The sequence below is a fragment of the Doryrhamphus excisus genome, linkage group LG17 (genome assembly GCF_037039965.1).
Source record: "Doryrhamphus excisus strain RoL-2023G ecotype Guam linkage group LG17, RoL_Dexc_Guam_v1.1, whole genome shotgun sequence".
Classification (NCBI taxonomy): domain Eukaryota; kingdom Metazoa; phylum Chordata; class Actinopteri; order Syngnathiformes; family Syngnathidae; genus Doryrhamphus; species Doryrhamphus excisus.
Window position 1 is genome coordinate 17,924,394 of NC_136373.1, and position 15,394 is coordinate 17,939,787.

The 15,394-nt window shown below is 46.6% G+C and overlaps 3 protein-coding genes across 4 annotated transcripts in view; 1 reads left to right on the forward strand and 2 right to left on the reverse strand.

The window, feature by feature from the left end:
* rnf115a (ring finger protein 115a) lies at nucleotides 1-5,383 on the reverse strand. Of its 2 annotated transcripts, none has more exons than XM_058083485.2 (9): nucleotides 5,257-5,383; nucleotides 2,738-2,796; nucleotides 2,598-2,652; nucleotides 2,243-2,529; nucleotides 2,079-2,147; nucleotides 1,937-2,009; nucleotides 1,761-1,854; nucleotides 771-886; nucleotides 1-706 (listed from the first exon to the last, which is right to left on the reverse strand). In XM_058083485.2, the coding sequence occupies exons 1-9, from the start codon at nucleotides 5,332-5,334 to the stop codon at nucleotides 587-589; spliced, it is 951 nt and encodes a 316-aa protein (XP_057939468.2). In that variant the 5' UTR covers nucleotides 5,335-5,383; the 3' UTR covers nucleotides 1-586. The 2 variants fall into 2 exon arrangements, with proteins under 2 accessions (XP_057939468.2, XP_057939467.2); XM_058083484.2 differs by having other exon boundaries at nucleotides 2-706; nucleotides 2,598-2,655.
* polr3c (polymerase (RNA) III (DNA directed) polypeptide C) lies at nucleotides 5,370-11,066 on the forward strand. The gene is made up of 13 exons (XM_058083469.2): nucleotides 5,370-5,536; nucleotides 5,642-5,788; nucleotides 6,378-6,642; nucleotides 6,709-6,989; nucleotides 7,220-7,324; nucleotides 7,513-7,686; nucleotides 7,759-7,810; nucleotides 7,887-7,947; nucleotides 8,015-8,165; nucleotides 8,915-9,016; nucleotides 9,083-9,132; nucleotides 9,200-9,349; nucleotides 9,419-11,066. Exons 2-13 carry the CDS (start codon nucleotides 5,642-5,644, stop codon nucleotides 9,501-9,503), a joined length of 1,623 nt encoding a protein of 540 aa, XP_057939452.2. The 5' UTR covers nucleotides 5,370-5,536; the 3' UTR covers nucleotides 9,504-11,066.
* The window catches only part of itga10 (integrin, alpha 10), a 26,167-nt gene continuing 21,024 nt past the window's right edge, over nucleotides 10,252-15,394 (reverse strand). The window contains exons 14-30 of the mRNA XM_078798116.1: nucleotides 15,165-15,371; nucleotides 14,960-15,090; nucleotides 14,518-14,684; nucleotides 14,214-14,356; nucleotides 14,035-14,145; nucleotides 13,877-13,962; nucleotides 13,658-13,799; nucleotides 12,460-12,552; nucleotides 12,310-12,386; nucleotides 12,148-12,237; nucleotides 11,999-12,083; nucleotides 11,503-11,616; nucleotides 11,314-11,421; nucleotides 11,136-11,249; nucleotides 10,793-10,888; nucleotides 10,615-10,728; nucleotides 10,252-10,540 (exon numbers count right to left, since the gene is read on the reverse strand). Coding sequence (XP_078654242.1) covers nucleotides 10,490-10,540; nucleotides 10,615-10,728; nucleotides 10,793-10,888; nucleotides 11,136-11,249; nucleotides 11,314-11,421; nucleotides 11,503-11,616; nucleotides 11,999-12,083; nucleotides 12,148-12,237; nucleotides 12,310-12,386; nucleotides 12,460-12,552; nucleotides 13,658-13,799; nucleotides 13,877-13,962; nucleotides 14,035-14,145; nucleotides 14,214-14,356; nucleotides 14,518-14,684; nucleotides 14,960-15,090; nucleotides 15,165-15,371 — 1,929 coding nt within the window. The 3' untranslated portion in view covers nucleotides 10,252-10,489. The remainder of the gene's footprint in view (nucleotides 10,541-10,614; nucleotides 10,729-10,792; nucleotides 10,889-11,135; nucleotides 11,250-11,313; nucleotides 11,422-11,502; nucleotides 11,617-11,998; nucleotides 12,084-12,147; nucleotides 12,238-12,309; nucleotides 12,387-12,459; nucleotides 12,553-13,657; nucleotides 13,800-13,876; nucleotides 13,963-14,034; nucleotides 14,146-14,213; nucleotides 14,357-14,517; nucleotides 14,685-14,959; nucleotides 15,091-15,164; nucleotides 15,372-15,394) is intronic.

Here is a 15,394-nt window from a genome sequence, read left to right on the forward strand (position 1 = left end):
GAACAAAAACATTTTTTTGGTCATTTTATTAATACATCATAGACATTTTTTTCATTTATATAATATACAACTCGTTAATTAAGCACATATTTCACATTTGCGTCTCCATTCTCAATGTGTTTTTTTTTTCTTTGTTTTGACTACAATTATTTACATTTAAAAAACAAAAGGATGATAAAAATATGAAAGTCAGACAGTCAAACACGGGGATTAAATGACACGGGGATGACCTCGGATTATTAGAATATATACACCAGGGGGGTGTGTGGGTGGGGGCGGGGCTTTAGGAGGCGCTCCAAGCGTGTGATATTTCCGTTTAGGAAACATTAGAATAGCAACTTAATGTGAGAAACTCCCATTTAATAGGAATCTCTGCAAAACAGTCACGTGGCATGGCATGACCCCCCCTTCCCAGCCCCCCAAAAAGCGCCTGCAGGGACCGGCTATGTTTCTATTGGTCAAAAAGGACAGCAGCTGACCTGAAAAGGGAGGATTTAAGAAGGGAGCGCGTGTGTTTATGGAGGACAGAAAATAAAGACAAACGGGATCAAACGTGATTATGACAACAACGTAGGCCAGAAGCGTCTCAGAAGGACCATCTCTCCTGTGTGCGGGGGTCCATGGAGAGGGAGGGCGGCTGTGACGGGGGCTGGCTGCTGCTGTCTTCTCCGTTCAAACTTTTCCGACACACTGGACACGTGTCGTGCTAACAACAACAACAGTGTCAGTGCGCTGCGTTGACAATGGCGGCCTGTGCGGCGTGGACTCACCATCTCCAGCCAGGGAACTATACAGTCCGAATGGAAGACGTGGTTGCAGGGGAGCTGTCGCACGGCTTCGCCCACCTCGAAGTCCTCTTTGCACACGGGACATTCCATGCAACAGTCTGCAAAGGCGGACGGGACGCGTCAAGTCCACATGGAATAATGTATGGAGGCAAAATAGGATGCACTACTTGGCTGCAGCCAGCAGAGGCGCTGTTGATTCCGTCTCAACTAAATTTCAGTATGGAACATGTTTTTTAAACAATGTACTGAAATTAAGATTAATTAATTAATATTTAAAAATTAATAAAAATATTTAAATCAATTTACCATTAAATGTTAAAATATTTTTATTTATTTATTATAATTTACATGAATAAATAATTAAAAACATGACAAGAAAAATAAAATTTTGATTAACAAGAAATTGCATATTACCAGTAATTTTACAATAAAAGGTTAAAGTAAAACGGGAAAAAATGCTTTGCCCTATCGGTAAAAAAATATACATAACATACTAATGCAAAAGAAATACCGTATTACAAGAAAACATTTTTTTTTTACAGATGTCAATGTTAAAATGTATTTTTTGGGGGGATATTATTCATGAGGCGCACAGGACTTATATATTTAATAATAAATAAACATAAAATAAAAGGAGAAATGACATATTACCAGAAAAGGTTCACAAGCTCCCTCCATCGTGGTTTTTCAAAAATATATTCATAAATCATTCATTTCTGTGGCTGAATATGGCCAATTATTTTAAGAAAGCATATTTAAGCAAATGTTGTGTTTAAAAGTCTAAAAGAAGTCAAATCCAAAATGATATGAAGCATTTAGAAGATCCATTTAAAGATGTCACGTGGTAGCCGCCACAGGAAGTACTCTACCGTACAGGAAGTGTGCACATGAATTTGGAATCAGTGCCGATCCGAATGAGGACTGTCGGAAGTACAAACGGAGCGCGTGCGGGAAGAAGACAAACGGTCTGACCTGCTTGTTCCTGAGAAATATTGACGAAGGGTAGCGAGGAGATCTTCTCCTTCTCGGCTGGAGGAGGTCCCGTGTTGTCCAGCTGACCTAGTAACTTGACACACACGTACATGTACACGTATGTCAGGTGGACGGGGACGAGGTCAAAGGGCGAGTTTCACCAGTGTGACGCGTACCTGCGTTATGACGGCGTCCAAGCCCCCGTGTCCCCAGGCGTAGTCTCCGGGGTTGGAATGCAGCATCCCTGTCCTGGAGGAGACGCCGGTCAGAACGTGGGAGTCACATTGAAAAGGGTGGATGCGGGGGCGGGGATCTCACCATGACAGGGGCGGCGAACCGGAGACACCGGAGTTGGCGAAGAGACCGGCGAGGAACTGTTGCACAATCCTGAGTGAGTTGAGACGACAATGAGTGTTTGCTAGCGGTTTGCTAGCGGATTGCTAACGGATTGCTAACGCTGCCGCAGCTTGACTAACGCTGACCCTTCCACGGCAGGCGAGCGGTCGGGCCGAGTGCTGACTCTGGATCTGTATCTTCTCTGGCTGTGTAGGCGAGGGGGGCGGGCCGGGCCCCAGTGGTCGCCGCCGCCGCCCAGCGAGGCCGCCAAAGGTCCCCCGAGGCCCGCGGGGGCCGAGCCCCTGATGGGTCCGCCTCCGAACCCGGCGAAGTCGCCGAGGGCGTTCAGGCGCCCGCCGGGGAGCCGGGGCTCCGAGTCGGGGTTGTCGTTGTCGGTGGAAAACGGCCGTTCCATCAACAGCAGGTGCCAAAGCTGCAAGGGACAAAGGGTCAGGTCCGCCCCCACATCCGTGGGCGCCGTCACTCAGGTGAGGTTCGTACCTCTGCAAACTCGGTGGTTGTGTCATCCAGCCCGTTGGCGCCGCCCTCCAGGAGACTGCTGGGGGTGCAATAACAGGCGTTCGCCCACGTTGAGTGGCGATAAAGGGCGATAAAAACGTGGGTGGACACATGACGCTTACCTGGAATCTTCCGTCACTTCCTCGATGAAGCCTGAGTCACAGCGGGGACACACGTACTCCTACACAAAGTACACAGCTTCAAATACATCCAAAAGTAGAAACGTATTTACATAAGTACAATATAATAAAAAAAAGTTATACAATATATATTTTTAGAAATCCAATAAGACGGGAAGAAAACGTTATTTTGCTAGCATGGGGGGGGGGGGGGGGGTGCTAGCCTGCAGTCCCTCTTGACAAGCATTCTGCGCTGTTGCTGTTAGCGATGAGGATGACGGCGCTGCCGCGGTGCATCATGTGACCTCTGCCTGTCACGAGCGGGGGCAGGCGAGGACGTCTGTGCCCGGCCTTTCTTGCCGCATGTTGAACACATCACGTGAAATAGTCCAGCCATTTTTTTTAATAACGCAAGCGTTGGCGTTACGGGGACACGGCCACAATGGGAATACTTCCTATTTGGGTTGGAGCGTTTTAAACGGCGGTTTAGAGGAAATAAGGCGTCTGCTACAACGATGGAATGTAACCTCGGGGATGGAAGCCGGCCCGCCAGCCACACCCCGTGTCTTCAACAATGGAGGATCGTGTGTGAGCAGGAGGCCGCCGCGTTGTCGTTCGTGGGTACGAGGCAGAGAGGCCGTGACGTCGCGTTAGCTTAGCGAGGAGGAAATGCCGGTGGTTCGCAGGAGGGTGCGTGGATGACAACAGGTCTGCTTTCGGCTTGTGAGCAGGCAGATTGGAATTGTCCTGTTAAAGCATCCACTCTGCTAGGGAGACATTTTTTACAGTCATCCTTTTAAACAGTCACCCGTTTACGTCAACAAACCACCAGCTTAAGTTGACATGCCGAGATCAATAGGTGGCGCTCAAGGGGCCGCCCGTTTACGCGGAGGTGTGTTGTAGTACGGGAGAAAGATGGGGTGCCCCCATCAGATATGGATATCGGGTGGATGGATCAGATTCCGTTGGCCTGCACGCCGATACATACGTGTTATGTCATAGTCGTCACAACGCGATATCAGTGATAATATCATTGTTGTCAACGTCGCTTCCTCGGCTTTGCTGCGACTTCACGGTGGCAGGCGTTTGATCTCCGTTGTTTTTGTTGCATTTCCTGCGAGCGCTTGTGTGTGTCAGAGAGGGCGGGCCAGGTAGCGCCAAATAAGCATCTGTGGCGGTCCAAGAGCACGGGAACGCTGCAGTTATTGGCTGTTGTTATCCGTGTTACATTGGCTCTGCCTTTTAAGCTACTTTATGCTAAGCAGGTAGAGGTGGAGTCCCGTAGTAGCACTCTCATATTCAAATGAAGTCATGCAAAGTCTAGTGTGGGGGGGGGGGTATCTGGTAGAGCGACAACACAACTGTACGCTCGGGGGCGAAAGTGCATGTTGACATTGTGTTTGCGGGATGGGTGTCATTTTCACAATGTCTTGCGAGACCCTGATGGTGTTCGGTTTGGCTCAAACTTCCTGGGCACCTCTTTCACAATAAAACTAACATCCATGTTTTTGGGATGTGGGAGGAAGCCCGATCAGATCTCCTGGCTAACATGTGCATAATTGGCTCTACCTGCAAAGCAGCTACGCATGGTGCCAAACAGGAAACGCCAAGCCAAAATAAGAGCACAAAAAAAAACACGTAAAAAGTTTTTGCCACTTTTCCCCTCTAAGTTGTATTGGACATTGAAGTATTTGTCTTATTTTGCACAGTAAAGCATCACCTGATTTAGTTGGAGCGAGGAGATGCTTCGTATTATTGGTATCGGTAATGAATTGCTGGACTATATTGGATATCGGCAATATCGAGCATCTCCAACTGTTACCATTTAAACTAGTGTTGAGTAGCTCAACATTTTTAAGAGAACACACTTCAAGAATAATAATAATAATAATGCAAACTGTACTCAATTTCTTAGCAAGATATAGTAAATAAAAGGCAAGAGTGTGAGCGTTTAAAAATAACTATCTTCTAAATGTGACCAAAATGGTCTCCAATCAGCATCCAATGTCCAACATGTTACTCACACAGTTGCAATACAAATCGAAACTAAGCCTCACAATGTTATGGTGGTGAAGTCCCCCTGCTTGGACAATCACGGCGTTTCAATCAGATAAGGGACAAACTGAAATTGAAAGCAGGGATTTAACGTAATTGAAAACACAACAGTGAGCGTTGGTTTTTGGACTAAAATGTCCTTGCTTTTTGTCTGTTTTGGACAACAGACAACAGTACGAGCAGCCGAAATGTGGCTTTTAACTGACTTTTTTGGCAAAACAGTCAACCATGGCTAACCTAAACACAATATACTGTTGCGTGTGCTATATTTGGCGAATAAGTTTCCAAGTGTCAGTGGTTAAATGATTGAGTTAACAAACAACAAACGCCGCTGACTGCTAGCAGGCTAACTAGCTAAGGTTTAGCTATGCAAGGCAAACGGAACACACGATGAACAAGAAAGACGCTTCCTTGTCGGCCGAGCACACATTGTGACATAAACACCGGCATAAAAACATGTAGCTTACCGGGAGTTTAGGGTTTACTTCTCCCTTACAACAATGACAGAAAAAGCGATGCGGGGGAACAGCCGCAGCCTCCGCCATCTTCCCCTCACCGAGCACAAACAGTGACGTCGATCCTGCCAAGTGACTACATGACCCCGCCTCCTTCCCAACATGCACTGCTGTACATATCAGCCAATCACAGTGAGGCAAATCCGGAAGTGGAAGGGTTTGCGTGTTGACAAGCAACAGCCGCGTGTGATTACAAGGAAATTGTGGCTTTAGACCGTAGCCGAATGGAAAGGTTTGTGATGATAAACTATTACAGTTGACTGTATATTGTATTAAAACGTGCATGACGTGTAGCTAGCTGATCTTTATTCCCTTCCTTTCATGTATCCCTGATCAGATGACTGCCCAGGAGGTCCGTTTGTGTGGTCTTCTACTGCAGGAGCACTTTGGAGAAGTGGTGGAGAAAGTAGGAACACACCTGCTCAGAAATGGAGCCCAAAATTTAAGATCCATTCTTCATGAGACCGGCATCTCTCTGGACTTGGTATCACGACTACTTTTATATTTGTTTGTTTTTTTCCTCTAACTTCGGGCCATTTTGCCTAATCCCAAAGTTAGGAATTGTCAAATGAAACACTGGCTTTGCATAATAACAATAAGAAAGCGTAAACCAGACATAACATTGCCAGAATTAAGTTGCAATTTGTGACACAAAAAATCATATTACACATCACATTACACATCTTGCATCAGCAAGAGGTGTGTTTTAAAAAAAAGGAAAATGCATATTGCAAGACAACAAAGTACATTCATAATTTACTAAAAATGCCATTTATGAAAAAATATTTTTTTGCAAGAAGAAAGTTGTAATTTACAATAAAGCTTGAAAACATGAAAAACCAATAACAATACAAATAAAGACAAGTTGTTGAAAAGTAGCATTTTTTTTTAAAAGAAAAAGGCCCTCAAATTTGTTTTTATATTTTACTTTGAAGAAAAAGGAGTACTACCACAATAAAGTTGTATTTTACAAATCATAATTTACAAGAAAACAGTCATATCTGAAGAAGTCACGTTATATTAATTGTATAATATGGACCCAACTCTATATATAATGTGTCTTCACTTCCCAGGTGAAAAAGTCACTGTGTGTGCTCATGCAACACGGGACTTGCACCTTCAGCCCAGGCCGCAAAGGACCCGGGAGCCCCGCGGAGTTCCAGACCAGCTGCAGTCTCATTCTGAAAATCCTCCGCTACCCGCGCTACATCTACACGGCCAAGACCCTGTACGGCGACACCGGAGAGCTCATCGTGGAGGAGTTACTGCAGAGAGGTCACATGACCATGAGCGGCATTGTCAAGATAGTGGCTGATCGCCTCACCCAGACAATGGAGGGTCAGTTACACCAAATGGGAAGAGCGAGGAATACTGTGTGTTTAAAAACATCTGTCGTTGTTTTAGATGGCCACAGCATGGACTACAGTGAAGTCACATCTGCCTTCTCCAAACTGGTGGAGACCCATTTTCTTCAACGCTGCCCTCCAGTGGCGAGTGCACAAAGTACCGGCAGCGCAAAGTCCGCTGCAGCAGCCGACGTTCCTGTCGTCCCCGTCGCCACCGGCCCAGAGAGCTTCCCGGACTGCTACAAGGTGCCGCAAGTCATGCTCGTCGGACGAGGCAAGAGGCAACTGGAGGACGCAGAGGAGCAAAGCGTTGCCAAGAAGGCCAGGATGGAGACAGTGGTGGGTGTGGCATAACCTTAAAATATACATAATATTCAGTCTTTTCATAACAGACACTATGTAAACTTTTATACAGTTTTTTTCTAAATTAATTCTTCCTTTGCACACTCATCTAAAAAGCTTTTTTTTTTTTTTACATGAATGATTCTGTGAAGCCGATTTATTCCGATATATTCCCAAATATCCCAGTAATGACTTTATCATCGTTCTACTTGTGCGTTTGTGTTCAGACTCACGGCGATGAGGGCGTTTACTGGCAGGTGAACTTTGAGAGGTTCCATCTCCACTTCAGAGACCAAGCCATCATCGGTGCTGTGGCCAACAAACTGGACCAGGTCGGCCATCTTAATGATATGATCTATCACCATGTTACGGTTCTTCTGGAATGCATTAACACCACAAACACCACATTTGATTCATAAATGAGGAATAAATTCACTCATCAGGGTCGGGATTGGAACCGATAACCTGCAAACGGTACCGTAAATATTTGAAGGGTCTGTTTCTGTGTCTTCCACCTCAGACCAGCAGTGAGATAGTGAGGACCATGCTGAGGATGAGCGAGGTGACGACCTCGCCCACGGCCGCCTACACCAAGCCGCTCGCCGCTAACGAGATCTTCCGGTCCCTGCCGGCCGCCTACAACATCCCCAGACCCATCCTAGACCAGTACCTCACTCTGCTGGTGGATGACCCGGTACGACCTCTCATTTTTTCACTTGCGTGGTTTAATAATCCGCATAGAATTATTTAATTCTATGTTTTTTAGATGGAGTTTGTGGGCAAGGCTGGCGAAAGTGGAGGAGGGATGTTTGTCGTCAGTATCTTTTTGTGTTTTTTAATCATCTTTAACGATGAAACACAAAATATGTCTTATTTTCCTGACGGATGTATCAGATTTGCACCGAGCGCTGGCCAGCCTGGCGCGGGCCACCGTGGAATCTGTCGTGCAAGAGAGGTGAGCGTGCGCCGTCATCCTGCCACAACAGTGAAACGACCACATCGCTTTTTTTTTTTTATGTCAGATTCGGATCCCGATCGGCTCGCATCTTCCGTCTGTTGCTGAAGAAGCGACACCTGGAACAGAAGCAGGTGGAGGACTTGGCCATGATTCCGGCCAAGGAAGCCAAAGACATGCTCTACACGCTCCTCTCTCAGAACCTGGTCCAGCTGCAGGTAGCCATGTCAAGACCGCCGTAGAAACCACCATAAACGAGGTCTCGGTAATTTACTGTGATGATGGTGAGACTTGAACCCCGCAGCAACAAGCCGTTATTGCAGGCTTGAATCATCTCACGACAAGACCAATGATTATAACATGATAACAATAACATAGGCTACTCTGGTGGCCTCAGAAACTCTGACATCACTTCCTGTTCTACACACATTTCTGCAGAGTCTCATTTAATATGTCTTAAATGGCTTAGTGCCTCTTATGTCTACTATATCGGGTAATAGGAGTGTAAGGGTAACTATAGGGGTGTTATGTCATGTCTAGGCTACTCTGGTGGCCTCAGAAACCCCGACATCACTTCCTGTTCTACACACATTTCTGCAGAGTCTCATTTAATATGTCTTAAATGGCTTATTACCTCCTATTATGTCTACTATATTGGGTAATAGGAGTGTGAAGGTAACTATAGGGGTGTTATGTCATGTCTAGATGTCTCTAATAGTAATAATACACTTATATTTGCAGAAACTACACACATTTTAAAGCTCATTATAGTGAACCTTGACTGTTAAACACCAAACAGGCGAGCGGATATGAAACAGATGATATGAAAGATGGTGAAAAGTTGAATACATGGCCTACGTTATTGCAGTCAAAAGTTTGGAGACAGTCACTCATGCTATTGAATGAGAAAGCGTCTCCAAACTTTTGGCCAAGTCTCACCATAAGAGGGTATCATTTTTGTCTGCAGGAAATCCCAAAGACTCCAGATTATGCACCTTCTCGTACCTTCTATCTCTACACCGTCAACCAACTGTCTACTGCCAGGATGCTGCTTCAGAACTGCTACAAGGTAAAAAACGAACCAAAAACTTCATGATGGATGAAGACTTCTGTTAATGGAGGCTTTGTCGGCCAGACGGTGGCCAACCTCATCCAGAGACGCCTATTTGAGTCCACGAACAACAAGTGAGTGTGTCGTCAGCGGCGGTCCTTCTTCCATGATTGACTTAATGGCGTTTTGTTTGATTGGCAGGCGTCTGCTGGAGAAGTCCCAGCGCATCGAGGCCATCCTGGCGTCCCTGCAGGCCGGGGGGGCGGAGCCGGAGCAGCTGACGGAGGTGGAGGAGATGATCACGGCTCCGGAAAAGCAACAGCTGGAGTCTCTGCGGCTTCACGTCAACAAGTAGGATGAGTTTGCTAACGGGTGTTTTTGCTAGCGCTCTTCGACTCCGCTTCCTGTGTGCTCCTCCAGGTTGGATTCAGCCGAGAACCAAGTGGATGAAACCATCTTTCTGCTGGAATCTTACATCCACGCCACCACCTCATCCTCAAGCTAAGACTTTGCTCCGCTGCACTTACACTTCCTGTATCCGTCACCGCAGACTTGACGCTTTTACACTTTAGTTCTTCACTTTTAGGCCTAAAATGAAATTTAATCAGACTGAAAAATCATCATGTCGCTCCATGGCTGCTGGTTGGTTTTAATACTCATTATGGGGGGGGGTCATATGTGACCATTGGTCTTGGGAAAAGGTCATATTATGACTACTTTTTTTTCAGAAAAAACTACAATAAAGTTATATTAATTATATTAAAAAGTTATATTAACTTTTTTCTTGTAAATTTACGATTTTTTTTTCTCAAAATCTCCGATTTATTTTCTAATGTGGCCCTGATACTCATTTATGAGAAAAAAAAGTTGCAGCACTATATTACCTTACCTTATTACCTGATAATATTACCTTCACAAGAATAACATTTACAAGAAAAAAAAGTCTCAGATTAGTTTTCAATGTGGCCCTGATAATTTATGAGAAAAAAAGTTGCAGCATTATGATATTACCTTACCTTATTACCTGATATTACCTTCACAAGAATAACATTTACAAGAAAAAAAAGTCTCAGTTTAGTTTTCAATGTGGGCCTAACATTGGGTGGTAGCAATCAAATAAATGAGTCAATAGTTTGAATATAAAATATTTATATCTAATATTTGGCCTTATGTTGGTATTTAATTTCATGACATCAGGGAAATTGGTGGTGTAGGTTCCGTGTAACTTAAGCAACAAATTGCGTTTGGTCGCAGTTTTCCTTTATTTCAGTTCAAGTGGTGATTGTTTGAAATGTGAAACCATGATCATGTCGCTTTATTAAATAGACCAAATGTGGTAGAGTACAATTCCAAACGGAAAACAAGACTATTTACATAAGTGCTCCATAACCCTGGAAGTAGCGGGAAGTGCATTCCTCCTGCCGGACCGCTGAGATGCTCCTTCGGGGGGAACCCCTGATTGTATTTGGACTCTTTGGTTCAACGCCCACCTCAGTCCTCGTGGTTCTCGTCGTCTCTGTGCTTGCGTGCGAAGAAGCCGAGCTGAGGAGAAATTGACTCTGGGTCACGCTCTGAACTTTGACCTTCCCTAACCGTTAGCGCCGATGTCCAAATACCTTCCATAGTATGAAGATAATGAGCGCCAGGAGCAGCAGACCGCCGATGATGCTGCCGATCAGAATCCACAGTGAGATGGGAATTGCTCTTCCCTTCAGCACCTCCAGGATGGTCTTCAAACGGAAGAACATATTTGACATAGATGTACACAAACTAGATATTTACTGTAGATCTTACCTCTCTCCAGGCCGTCTCTGTTCCCAGAGTGATGAGGTTGGTCTCTTGGGGTGCAATCTGATACATGCCGATTATCCTTGCCGACTTATACTTGGCCTGCAGACAAAAACACAAAAGAGGTCACAAAAATAGTTTGTACCTGCAAAAAACAAAAACACAGAAAAAAAGTGTAATTTGCATGACAGGCCACTAGTTAACATTATTAGAGCCCTCTGGACATGAAATAACACCCCTATAGTCACCTTTACATTACCCGATATTATATATATATATATATATATATATATATATATATATATATAAATAATCTTCCCCATGAAGGTCTCATTATTGAGGATCTCACCTTTCTGAAAAAGTCATCATGGACTCTCCGGCTAAGTCGAACAACCGCAGTCTGGCCTTTCGGGAGCTGCTGGACCTGACAGGCGACCTCTATGCACCATGACCTGCTGCAATTCTACAAGACAGAAATACCCTTAGACTTCTTTCTGGGGGGGGGCGGTGGACTCAAACAGGCTCACCAGGACGTCGTTCTGCATCATGTCCTCAGGGTGGAGGGGGCGCACGTCCCTTTGGCGGCCCTTCAGCTGAGCCAGCTCGCTCGTCACGCTGCAGTTCACGCCCGTCGCCTAGGAGACATGTTTTTGCTTGTTTTACACGTGCGATGGGGAAACGGGGTTTCGAACCCGTGAACGAGGACAAGGACTCACGTTTTGCGAGGAGACGTCGGTGACCGTCATGAAGACTCGGTCTCCTGCCGCCACGGATGGCAGAAGCAGCCTGAGCTCCAGGTTACTCACGGGGTAGCAGCCCAGGTTCTGGATCTGCAACAAGATCAAGTGCTGAGTCAGAAGGCGTCACGAGATGATACACCAGATTGTGGCGAACTCGAACTCTGTCATCTTGGATTGTGTTTCACTTGGTGACAGTCTTGGGCATTGTGTATGCTAACTCCAACCACTGCGTCAAAGGGACTATTTGACTATCAGAAGGGCTCACTCCGTTCATGTCCTTGTTCTATAGAGCAAACGTGCTAAAGTGCTGAAAGCAATGCACAGAGTGAAACCTCCTCCGGCCAATGAAGCTAGCATGTTTTTGGAATGTGGAAGGAAACCGGAGTACTCCACACAGAGATGCCCAAGCAGAGACTTGAACCCGGGTCTTCAACATGCTAACCACCGTTGGGAGGTCCGAGCTAGCGTTTACCTTGAAGTGCGTGTAGAACTCGGGTCCGATAGCTTCCGACATGGTCCGGGTGGGATGCACCTCGTATCGGTTTAGGTTGGAGTCGCTGCATGCAGTAGAAAAAACGTGTGAGGAGCTCATCACATGACCAAGAGAGGGCGCTGACGTACCTGCTGACGAACAGATCCGGCTCGTACTGGACAAAGCTCTGCAGCTGAACACTGTTGTCCGCTAACGTGTCTTGTCTCTCCACGCTGTCACTGGTGGAGAATAAACGTTTTAGTTCTGGTGGAATCTTGGAAGTGCAAGCAAGTCCGGCCGGTCAAGCTAACCTGGAGGCATGGAGCTTCATTTGGACTCGGCTGTGCAAGGTGGCACAGCTGAACTCAAACTCCAGCATGAAGTTCACCTTTGAATGAGAAGGATAAAACAGTCGGATGGAATGGCGGCGAGGGGGGGGTGGCCTGAACGGCGCGACCTACCTTGGACTGGGAGCGGAACACCGGGTAGCTGACGTTACAGGAGTGGCTGTTGGAGCCCACGGCCGTACACTCGATCTTAAAGTTGGCATCCTCCTACGATTAAAGAAGAAGAAGAAGAAATGATGATGATGATCACTGGACTGGCTCACTCACTTTATCGTGGTTTTTCAAAAATGTGGACGACTACAGCAAATATTCATTTTTAAGCTAATTTTACTTAGATTTCAGCCGAAATGAAGCATTTTTAAGCATAAATGAATTCACAAGATGCATTCAAAGACCCCTTGGGATATGTAGTACTACACACTGGTCACTAGTAATGTCACCTTGATGACGCAATAGCCACCACAGGAAGTACTGGACAGTACAGGAAGTAAAAAATTTTCAGTTCATCAAACAAATGTAAATATTAGTCAATGACAATACAACTGAACACCGAATGCAGTGTTTAAATATTTTTTTTTAAAGTACTACAGGAGGAAAAATATTCAAACCTACATTTATTTACTCTGTGGGGAAAAGTGATCCCCCCCACGTTAAAACACAACTTAATTCATGCTTCCATTGATCACAGCAAGACTTCCAGGGCCTTAAGCAGCAAAACAGCCCCAGACCATCACACTACCTCCACCATATTTTACTGCTTTTTACTGCTGTTGAGCAATGGTTTTGGTTTTGGAACTCTGCCACGCGGGCCGGTGTCTTTCTCATAATAGTCATGAACACTGACCTTAACTGAGGCAAACGAGGCCTACTACGCTTCTTTGGATATGGTTGTGGGGCCCTTTTGTGACCTCTTGGATGAGTCGTCACTGCGTCCTGGGGTCATTTTGGGTTGGCTGGCCACTCCTGGGAAGGTTCACCACTGTTCCGTGTTTTGGTAATTTGTGGATAATGGCTCTCACTGTGCTTGGCTGGAGTCCCAAAGCTTTAGAAATGGCTTCATACGCTTTTCCACACTGATAGATCTCAATTTATCTCAACTATATTTTAATATTCATTTAAAAAGTGAGTTTTGTGTTCAGTTGTGTTGGCATTGACTATTATTTAAATTAGTTTGATGATCAAATCATTTTTACTTCCTGTACTGTCCAGTACTTCCTGTGGTGGCTATTGCGTCATCGTTGTAACATTACTATGACTTGCAGTGACATTCATTGACTCGGTGTGGAAGGATGTCCTTGCCCAAGGGCGTTACCCGGATACTGAGGCTGGAGAAGTGCAGATTCCGTGAGTAGTGCAGCGTCAGGCTGCTGTTGTAGGCGTTTTCCAGTCGGTTCTCCAGTTGGACCTCCACTGACACACGCCTACGAGGACTACGGATCACATACGGCCTCTGTCTGCAAACGGGGGGGGGGATGGGGAACCTTAACAGCAGTGTGTTCAGAGTACACGGGGGCCCAATCCCGACTCTTACCTGGTCCCGGAGATGTCCATTTGCGCCTGCAGCACCAAATCGGTGGTGCACACGTCGTCCTCCCCGCAGTCCTTAAAGAACGGTATCTGACGGAGGACACGTGGAAAGGTCATCAGGGGGAAAACAGGAAACGCAAAGCGACACCACTTTTCACCCACGTATTTCTTGATGGCGGTCGGCCAGCCCTCGTCCAACACGGGGCCGCTCTCGGTGTTGTTGATCTTGAAGCGCAGGGAGAAGCTAATGGGGCGGATGTAGTCCGCCGTGTCCTGGCGACGACAGAGATGTTAGGAAGGAAGCGTTTGTTGGCGGTTCGGGCGCGTTTCCGGGTGCTCACGTAGACGTGGAAGGGCAGGTTGTAGCAAAGAGTCTGTCCCGTGTGAGCTCCCACCGCCAGCTGCGTCTGCCGGTGGGAGCTGTCGTCAAAGAGCGCCCGAGCTGACAACTTCCTGTCGTCCAACATGGCCGACACCCAGAGATCTAAGGAGAGAGCAGCGGTTCAGAAAGGTCCCGTGTGGAGCTGGATGTTTGTAGACCTAACAGCTCGGGCTTTTAGCTCGATGCTTAGCGCTCTGACGGGGTACCAGGGTACCGGGGGCGGACCAGATGGGATCCATGGGGCTAAAAGGAAAATTACGTACCAAAACCGTTGCTGCTTGGTCCCGGGGAACGTGACACCGCCGTGAAACAGGCAGTGGCGTTGAGGCAGGCCGACTCTCGGCCTCCGCGTTGGCACGTCTTTTGGATGACGTTGATGGAATGTGGCTGGAAGGACAGAGTCACGTTGATCTGGACGATGCTTCGGGATCTACAAACAAAGGGAATCAACACGGGACAAAAGGCCTGAGTATTAGGGTGCAAACAAAGAATATAGGAGTGCAAAAGTGACTATAGGGGTGTTATTTCATGGCTACAGGGCTCTAATAATGGTAAAAGTCAGCTTTTTGACAGTATGTAGATACAGCATATAAAATTATTATTATGGTCCACTTGTGGACTTCTTCTGTGGATGACAGATCTCCAGGTTTTATTTAAGACTACGAAAGACCCTCCAACAGGATGGAAGGGTCCAAACAGTCTCACCTGAGCAGCACGGCGCTACCGTGGGCTCCGACCGCCAAGTCAATCAGCCCATCTCCATCCAAGTCCAACCTGGCGCTCACGCTGCGGCCAAAGTACTGCAGGGACGGGGAGACGGACATCCCTGGGATACGCTGCGGGGGTGGAAAGGCGGTTAAAAGAGACTCGGACCGGATTGTGATCTTCCAAGCGTCCTGTCCTACAACACCTGCTTGAAGTTGTGGATGATGTAAATGCTTTGGCCGTGGTACACGTAAACCGCCCCCCGGTGCTCGTCCTCCAAAGGGGCGCCCACCAGCAGGTCGGTGAATCCGTCGTGGTTAAGGTCCGGAGCGGCGGCCATTGCGTAGCCAAACCTGGCGTCCTGGGACCTTTGGTCTGATTTGAGGGTCCCGTTGGAGACAAACACCTCCTCCTGCGGAAGACGGAAGAATAAAA